Genomic DNA, 9135 nt, shown 5'->3' with positions numbered 1-9135 from the left:
GGATAAGCAGGTTTTCTAAACACAGGATAGAACACTTACTGCTAATGACTTCTTTATTCATGAAGGATGTATTTTTTTGTTTGTTTGTTTGTTTGTTTGGTCTAAATTGTTTTAGTCATTTCTTTGGTTATGGGTTGTAAAAATGAGCAAAAAACCTTACAGTTGGAGTCACTTAGATTAGAAACTGAAAAAAATAGAACACATAATTAGGTAGTGACACATGTCACAAGATCATAAATACAGAATAAAAGGAGAAGTAACTGGTGTATTATCAGGTTGTGATAAGACCTGAATGTTTTTGAAGGGATTTTCTTTTCTTTTTTTTTTTTTTTTTTTTTTTTTTGGTGGGACCCTCTCTGGCGGCCTGGGAAGGAACCCGCGCTGCAGAGGCTGCGGGCAGCCTCGCAGCCCAGCGCGCTCAACCTCTGCGCCACCAGGGGAGGCCCTTGAAGGGATTTTCTAATAAGGTAAAGTCTTATTAGACTTAGGATGCATTAACCAAGAAAAGAGATTTGCAGATGAGACATAGAGGAGATAAAAATGTCTCATGCATTCAAAAAAGATAAACACATGCAATTTGCAGCAACATGGATGGCACTGGAAGGGATCATGCTCAGTGAAATAAGCCAGAAAGAAAAAGAAAAATACCGGATGGTCTCACTCATAGCAGGAATCTAGAAAACTTAAATAAGGGACCAGGAAAATGAATAACTATAAGAAAGTGAAAATCAAAATCAACAAAAAACTATGAACCAGAGACACTTTTTGGGGGGTGAGGGGCGGGAGGGGAGGGATTGGGGTCAGAATGGGGGGCCTGCAATTGTATGGGGAATATAAAATAAAATTTATTATTAAAAAAAAAGACAGAATATACTAAAATAAAATAAAAAGTACATGATTAAAAAAAAAATAGTCTCATGCAGATGAAACAACAATTTGAGAAACAAAGACATGAAGGCGCACAGGTGCCTTCATGAATGTAAAGAAGTTCATGATTGTGAGCCCAGAGTAGGTTGCTCTAGGACAGGCTGCTGGGGGTCCATGATGGCAAGAACATGCGTATAACAGGTGAGAGTCAGGTTAAAAGTTAATAAACAGATCATTTGTGCTTTATACTAAGAGCTGAGGAAAGCGACTCAAGTACTATTAAATTAACATTCAAAATTACAGTCAAATGGTAAAGATTCCATAGAATATTCCTATTCTATAACTGCCATATAGAACATGTTTTTGAGGAATAAAAATCTTGAATGACTTCTGTCATTTTTAAATTTTCTGAAACACTCAAAATATTTAAGAAACACATCTTGACCCTAAACCAGTGCAGAAATCTTCAAATTTGTTACAAAGAACTTTTTTCTTGAGAAATAACAGCAGTTCCCTCCATGCTAATGCCAGTTGTGCAAGCAAATAGGATATTTCCAAACTATTAAAAAAGAATATAATTGAAAGCCTATCATTCAATTCTGTCAGTGCAAGGAAGTTTACTAAGCAAATCTGTCTTCTACAGTCATCATTTATTTTATATTTGCAGGTACTTTATGTTAGTATTACTTTGATCTTACATTAATAACTAATATCATTGAAAGTATTATGTACTTCAAGATGCATAAATGCATAAGGGAGAGAATCTTTCAATGAGAAAATAAAAATATATAAGAAGGGGCATCCCTGGTGGTGCAAGGGTTAAAGTCTCAGTGCTATCAAGCTATTGCCAGCCACAGAAGCATGAGTTCAATCCCCTGCTAGGGAACTGATCCACATGGTGCAGCAGACCTCTCCTGTCTCACCTGGTGTTCCCCTCAATGGTGTATTTCAGTAAGTCCTGCTGTTCTGCTCCCCACTCTTGTTTCTGGTGAATCCTCTCACCCCTGCACCTCTGACTTGCACACCACTTCTTATATGTATAAATAAATAAAACAAATCTTTAAAAAATGTCTAAGGAAACATAATATATTGCTATTAATATAATTATGTTGTTGCTTAAAAAGAAACAAATAATAGCCACAACTGAAGTCCTTCATGTACGATCCCATCAAAACTTAAAACCACTAAACTCCTCCTCTCCCCAAGTGAACTCTAAACCCATCATCTGGAGTATCCTGTTCAGCACTAGTAAGTTCATTTGCATATGACCCTCTGTTCTATCCTGAGGGAAGGGGGCTTTGCCTAAAATTTTATTTTTTTGCAAAAATTTGTCCCACGGTCTTTTAGCTATAAAAATCTCAGGTCCACTTGATGGACACAGTTGTAGTTATCAAGGAAAATTGCTAATACAATGTTAATTATCTCTTCTTAAGATAAAATGATGAGGCAGAAACTTCCAGAATTACCTGTTTTGTTTGCTTCCTTGTACGCGATATTTCCTGGTGGTCCTTCTGCATTAAATGTGTGCTGATTCACTGAAGAGAATTCAGAGGCCATATTTAAACTCAAAGAAAAAAACAATTGGAAAATCCTATTTGCCAGACACTGTACTTATTGGCAAATATGAAAATGGTTAATAAAACACCACTTGCTTTGAGGTCATCTGCATGATGAGGAACCTTTAAGTTCACTGAATGGAAGTTGGCTGTGCCTGAAATAATCTTTCTCTCTTTTTGCCAACAACCTTGTCCCACTCTCTATCATCTTTGAAGACCATCTGTTTTGTAAAAATCTTTTCAGATCCCTTAAACTTGCTAGACAGGACACTGTTCAACTCCTAAATCATATAATAAGACCAACTATATAATTATACTTGTTAATTTTTTTTTAATAATTCAGGTGACTATGAGAAATATTCAGTTTAACAAGCTGGTTTCAGTCATGTCTGCTTGCTGTACAGAATTTTTTGCATCAGCAAAATAGCTGAGTCACAGCTAATTCTTTACTCTCTACTGCCAATGAAATGATGACTCAGAGATTACCAAAATTACCTGTTTCATTTGATTCCTTGATGTAGGTGATATTTTCAGGATAAAAAATTCTGCGTTTAAATAAGCTCTGATTCACTGATGATAAATAGTTGCATTTTAGTAGAGTTTTCTTTTTTTTTTTAATTTAAATATCATTGGTTACAGCATAGCATGTAGTTCAGAGGAGTTTTCTATTTCTTTACTCTTAAAATATTAGTGATTTTGATTTTTAATATATATTTTAATTTTTTAAAGATTTATGTTTTTTAATTTATGCATACAAGAACTGGGGTAAAGGCCAAGGGTACAAGGGTTGGGAGGATTCAACAGAGACAGAGTGGGGTGCAGAACAGGTGGATCTACTGAAATACACTGCTGAAGGTTGCAGCAGTCAAGACGGGAGAGTTCTGCTCCGCCATGTGGACTATCTCCCTGGCTTGGGATCTAACTCATGCTGCAGTGGCTGGTGATAGCTTGATAGTGCTGAAACTTTAATGCTGGTGCCACTGGGGAGACACTGATTTTTAAAATATTTGAGGCCAAAAAATTTCTTCTCTTCAAATATATTTTATCACACTTATTTTTTAAAATTTAATTTGTAAAATCTACCACTTTGTTTGATTTAATACTTTATTATTTTAATTTATTTGGTGATCATTATGCAGTTTTAAAAGGGTTATTTACCTTTTTTTTCCACATTTTATTTAGTTATGTGAGTATCTTTCTGTTTATGTAATAGTAATAGTTTGAACTATGACTATTTTCTTGTAGATTAGGAGGAAATGGCTCATATTAATTAGCTAAAAATCTTATAAAATGTTAAAATATTCACCAAAATGAATATAAACTCTAACTCTAGCTAAAGTAATGGTAAAATTCTCCAAAGAATATTTTTTTTCTAAAAATAAAATAATTTTGAAAAACTATATTTGATATGAATGTAAATAACTCATTGGTAAGTTTTCATTTGTCTGTTGATTTCTTTCTGTGACATTACTGATAGGTATGCTCCATGGAAAGTGTTGGGCAGGCCACAATAAAGAAACGCTGAGTGGGACTGAAAGGAACCTATATCCACAATCTAGTGATGAAATACAGCACCTACCCTGGAACTGAAAGGGTCAACAAGAGACATCACAAAAGTGTCTCAAATAATATGTCTAGAATCATAATTGAATTTAGAATGTAAAGTACATTCAAGATACATAGAGGGTACCTAAAGTATTTTGAAATTAATAAAAGTATCTGAAGGTTATCTTGTTGAATATCGATGACATTCAGTTATATATGTGACACTAAGGACTGAGTGAAAGGGATTGGCCATTATGCAAATAATTGCATATCTGTGTCATTTAAGGTAAAATTGAAGAAAGGCCCAATCTAGAGATGATGCAAAGCTAAATTGAGCAGCAGTAGAAGAGTTTCCTGTGTGGTTGCATCCAGAGCTCTCTTGTTCTTGACCTTTGTACTCACCTGTCAGTGTCTCTCATGGGAGGGACAAAGGTATCATTAGCCTGTGCATATATTTATTTTCTTCTTTACTGGACTCCAGATGTCTACCATGGAATCTCAAAAATTTTAAATTTCAACTTCTTTAATAAGAGTTTGCATCTGCTTCTTCCCGGGACATATATCTGCACTCTTCAAAATATCAGACATTGTCTTCTAAATTTCAGGTAATTATCATTTCCCAGATGTTTATTCTATTTGTCAATATGTGTTTATTTAGAATTTAAGGGAAATAAGATGGAAGGAAATTAAAGGTATATATTCAAAGGCAAAGTGTTTATTCAATATGGAATTATATGTTTTTTCTTGCAAATAATACATATATTGGCTCTTTAAGCAACCTATATGTAAAAATTGTATACTCTGTGTGTCATTTGGAAGAAAAGTATGGCTTCCAGAGTAGGGAAAAGACAGAGAAAAAGACACGAGGAAAGGCTGGTTAAAATGGAGATGCTAGGAGGAAAATCGGGTGTGTTTGAATGGGCTTAAAGAGGCTATTTTAAATATATTTTAATGATTTTACACATTTGCAATGTTATTATTTATTATGACATTTTATGACACTTGGGAGTTGTTAATTTATATGAATTATGAGTTGAAAAAAAGCAAATGAAGTCAGCATGATGAAATCATAATCTTCCCACATATGTGTCTTGATTATAGGGACTTTGTTCTATTATCTTCTTGTAGAAAATAGCATCTCCCATTGATTTCTTTCAAATTTTCTAAAATGTTATAATGAAGAAAATTGTTTCCAAATTTCATCTGAATTGTACTTTATTTAGTATAAAATATTAATTTTCAAGTAAATTTAACTTTTTATACTGCATGAAGAAATCAAATAAGCAATTATGACACAAAAAATTAGTAAAACATATCAAGGGCTTCATAATATAATGGGGAGACTTTAAAAAATAAGATATTTGATAGAATGAAGATAAATAAAGAAAAATGAGAAAAACTGAATGAAAAAATTTTATTGAAGAATCTGAGTTTTAGTAAAGTTGGTATAAATTGCTTTATAAATTGAGTTAGCTAAAATTATAATAGGCATAAAAATAAAAGAAAGCATACTTCAGAATGAAGAATTGAAATAAAATATTTGGTTGGAGAAATATTTATGTTATATTGAAAAAGAAGAGGTATCCCAGTGGAATTATGGGAAAATGGAGGATAGTAGAAGTAAAGGGGAGACTGACAGGGGCAGGAGCAGGGAAGGTGAGGAGGGACTTGGATGCAGGCTGTGCAGACAAACTGATTCCCTGCATGTCAGCACAGAAACAGATCACCTGTAAATTTTTACTTGTCGGTGAGTGACATGTTTATCACATAAAATAAGTGATTTATAATTTTATGTAAGATTAATAATTGTGAATAGGCAACAGTAAAAATTCCTGAAATGGTATGTTACAGAAACTTATGACCTAATCCTAAAAAATTTCATATATTTTCCTTTCCTAATTTTTTTCGTGTTTGGTATTACTACATTTTTTTAATTCATTCCCAACACTATTTTATTCAACATGAATTTTACTTATTAATTTAACAATAGACTGTCATCTAAAATGTACTTTTTCAGTTCATTTGATGAATTTTCTACCCTTCAGTAATGAGTGAAGTAGTTTATTCTGATGTGCGACTTCAACATCCATCTCAGCCACAGAGAAGGCAAGGACTTCAAAAACCTGAAAAAAAATTTCTATCAGATTTTAGGTGTGAAGGTATGTGGGCTTTCTACATTTCCTTTTCTTAAATTACATTAAAGTATACAGGATTATCTATCATTATACTCACACAAATACACACACACACACATTTTGAAGATTTGTGTTTTATAAAGCATAAAAGCCAAACACCTTTTAGGGCAAATTAAATGAAGTTTAGTAATTTTTACTGTATTGCAAACATTGAATCTATGTTTTTTGAATTAGTGAAAAATGTATTGCTTGAATTATTTTATTTACCCTTTTCTGTAATTTTAAAACATCAATATATATGACAATATATTTGAGAAGAAAATACTGAGAATATGTTCAGATATGTTCATTTTTATACTTACCAAGACTTGAGAATTAATTTTCTTATTTTCTGGATTTATCTGTTTGCCAGCATAAGTTCAAAGTTTTGTCTTCTCAAGTGCTGATTCTGTGTTTGCACACATTACATGCCATCATTTTAGTGGAATATATCAACATATGAAGTTTGGTTATGTGCCTATCATTTCAAATTTACTTTAAGAAACATGTAGAGACTGATGTCACACTTGTATTTATCTCTTTCTGTAGATTTTCCTGCTCATCCCTCATGGAAATTCATTGCCGTGATACTGGGGATCTGTTGCATGGTGCTTCTTTTGTCTGTTGGACTCTTAACTGCAAGGTGTAAGTCATTATGTAAAACGGAAACACACTATTTTTCTACTTACCTAGTGAAATCTGTTGAAGGTAATACATTATTGATCCACTCTTGACCATATATTCTCTGCAGAGACTGAAGATGATTTCTCATGGACACATCTAATTGTTCATTTTGAAGTATTTCATGACCCATACTTACTTCCTATTCATTCTCACATTTGTTTTATCAGAAATATTTCCTTCCTTTCCATTTTTTTTTCCTTTTTGTTTTGTTTGGACCTGATTTTATTCAACTTTTTCTCCGAAATTATTTTATTTCAAGTTTAATGAAAGCTTTTATAAACAAAGTGTAGCGGCAGGATGGCATAGAGCAGGATCTCTATTATCCAAGCAGATGGGTGAAGGAGAGAGTCCTGGAGACCTTGGTGGCTTTTTCAGGCTTTTATTGCACATTAACCAGGTACATAGAAGGCAGGGGTGCCTGGGATCAGGAGGCAAGTCTTCACTCTTTCTGGGCTCTCTGGAGTTCTCTCGTGGCCTCTGCTTCTCTCTCTTTTGGTTCTCTATCTGGTTCTGCTCTTATAAGCCAGCCTCAGCCCAGGTGTACACACCTATGCTTGCCCACACCCTACTTTAGGTGTCTGCCATCAGGCATGCATTTAATCTAATGGCAGGAGGGTGGATAAGCCTGATACTTTACTTAACCTACACAAAGCAAAGCAGATTTGGTGCTTTTGCCAGGAATAATCTAAACTGTAGCATGCAAACATCAACACTGGAGAGAGATTACAGGTAACTGGTTATAGAAGATTCCAATTTATCTGATCAGCTAATGAACATCTTTTTTCCATTTAATTTTTTTGTTGACTCTGAAAAAAATCACTATTATAAAAAACAAAATTTCCTTCTATTCTGATTCTCTGACTTCAGGTCCTATATGAATATTCATAATTATAGTTTGATTTTATATTCATGTCTCCATTGCATTAAATTCTTCAATGCAAGTGATGTTTCATTAATCATTTTTGTATTTCCTATTTAGATCAGTGTCTAATACAAAGATTGTCCAATTATTTTTCTCTTTGAGTTTAAACACGCTGTTTTAAATTCTCTTCAGTGAACCAGAACTCATTCAAGGTTGGAAGATTTACTGGAAATGAAACAGGTAATTTTAGAAAACCCTGAATGTTCATTTTATTGTCAGGAGAGAGGAGAAAATTCACTTTGTATCAGCTATTTTGCTTGATATTACAACTGTACAAATGTAAACAGATGTGAGTGACATCTATAGGACAGAGTTTATCATAAAGTCGAATGTATTGTAAAAAATGGCAGTGATAATATGCAATTTGTTTTATTGTATGGTTCATGAATTGGTAGCATGTTATTGAGCAAATGCAAGAATCTGTAAGAGTTTATACAAAATGCAGGTTTTTGAAGACAAGTACTTGGGGGACAATGTTGTTGACAAAATGAAAGAAAGATTATTTCAGGCAAAGCCACCTTCCATGAGGGGAAGTTGGAGTCTAATCATGCAGATGACCTCCCTAGTCCTGAGCAGGAGACTCCATATTGAAGGGGTCAGAATTCACTGTGGAGAGAGGAGGAAACTATAATTAGGTTAGATTTTAAAGTCTTGTTTGGGATCCTGCATGAAGGACTCCATTTGCAGCCTATAATATATATTTTTTTAATTTTCAGGAATATATTTATATAAAACAATTTGCTGTACTCCCTAAGATATTTTTACTTTTATGATTTAAAAATCTCATTATGCATTCCTCTGCATAATATCTTGAATCATGGAGACCAAAATGTCTTCAATAAGACATCATTATTGTAAGATAAATCTAACACTAAATTAAAGTGTTCACACATGCAATGTGACACAAAGATGTTTGTTTGTAAAGGGTGATTAGTTCAGTAAACTTACTGGATGACTTGCACTGACAAAAAGCATTCAGTTATATTCTATCCTTTTTAATAGCTTGGATATATCCTACTTGTCCCTTTGACTGGCATCAACGTGGAGAAAACTGCTACTTTTTCTCAAGAGAAAAAAATCAATGGATAGAATGTGAAAGGCTTTGCAGTCGTCTAGAGTCAAGATTTCTTAAAATGGATACTGAAGATGAAGTGGTAAAGAAAGGATTATGTTTCTTAACTTTAGTGAGTTTTGTTTCAAAAAAATTTTAAATGACAAGCATCACTCAAGATACGTATTCCCCTGGGCCTCCCCGGTGGCGCAGCGGTTGAGCGCTGGGTTGCGAAGCTGCCGGCGACCTCTGCGGCGCCGGTTCGATCCCCGGCTGCTCCCCCGGCCACCGGAGGCGGGTCCCACATGGTGCGCAGACCTCTCCTGCCTCCCGCTG

At 34.0% G+C, this 9135-nt stretch overlaps 1 protein-coding gene across 1 annotated transcript; it reads left to right on the top strand.

Annotated features, from left to right (window-relative positions):
* Positions 1 to 433: 433 nt before the first annotated feature.
* LOC119258452 (NKG2-A/NKG2-B type II integral membrane protein-like) lies at positions 434 to 8902 on the top strand (the record flags this gene model as incomplete). The annotated part of the gene is made up of 6 exons (XM_037526776.2): positions 434 to 467; positions 4450 to 4573; positions 6014 to 6127; positions 6692 to 6787; positions 7881 to 7928; positions 8751 to 8902. Coding segments are annotated over exons 3-6 (408 nt in total), but the record flags the coding sequence as incomplete, so codon positions are not given.
* Positions 8903 to 9135: the final 233 nt, after the last annotated feature.

The sequence above is a fragment of the Talpa occidentalis genome, unplaced genomic scaffold (assembly GCF_014898055.3).
Source record: "Talpa occidentalis isolate TD23 unplaced genomic scaffold, MPIMG_talOcc4v2.1 talOcc4.454, whole genome shotgun sequence".
In the NCBI taxonomy this organism is placed as follows: Eukaryota; Metazoa; Chordata; class Mammalia; order Eulipotyphla; family Talpidae; genus Talpa; species Talpa occidentalis.
Note: the sequence above shows the minus strand (reverse complement) of the source record. Positions and strands in the feature narration are given on the sequence as shown.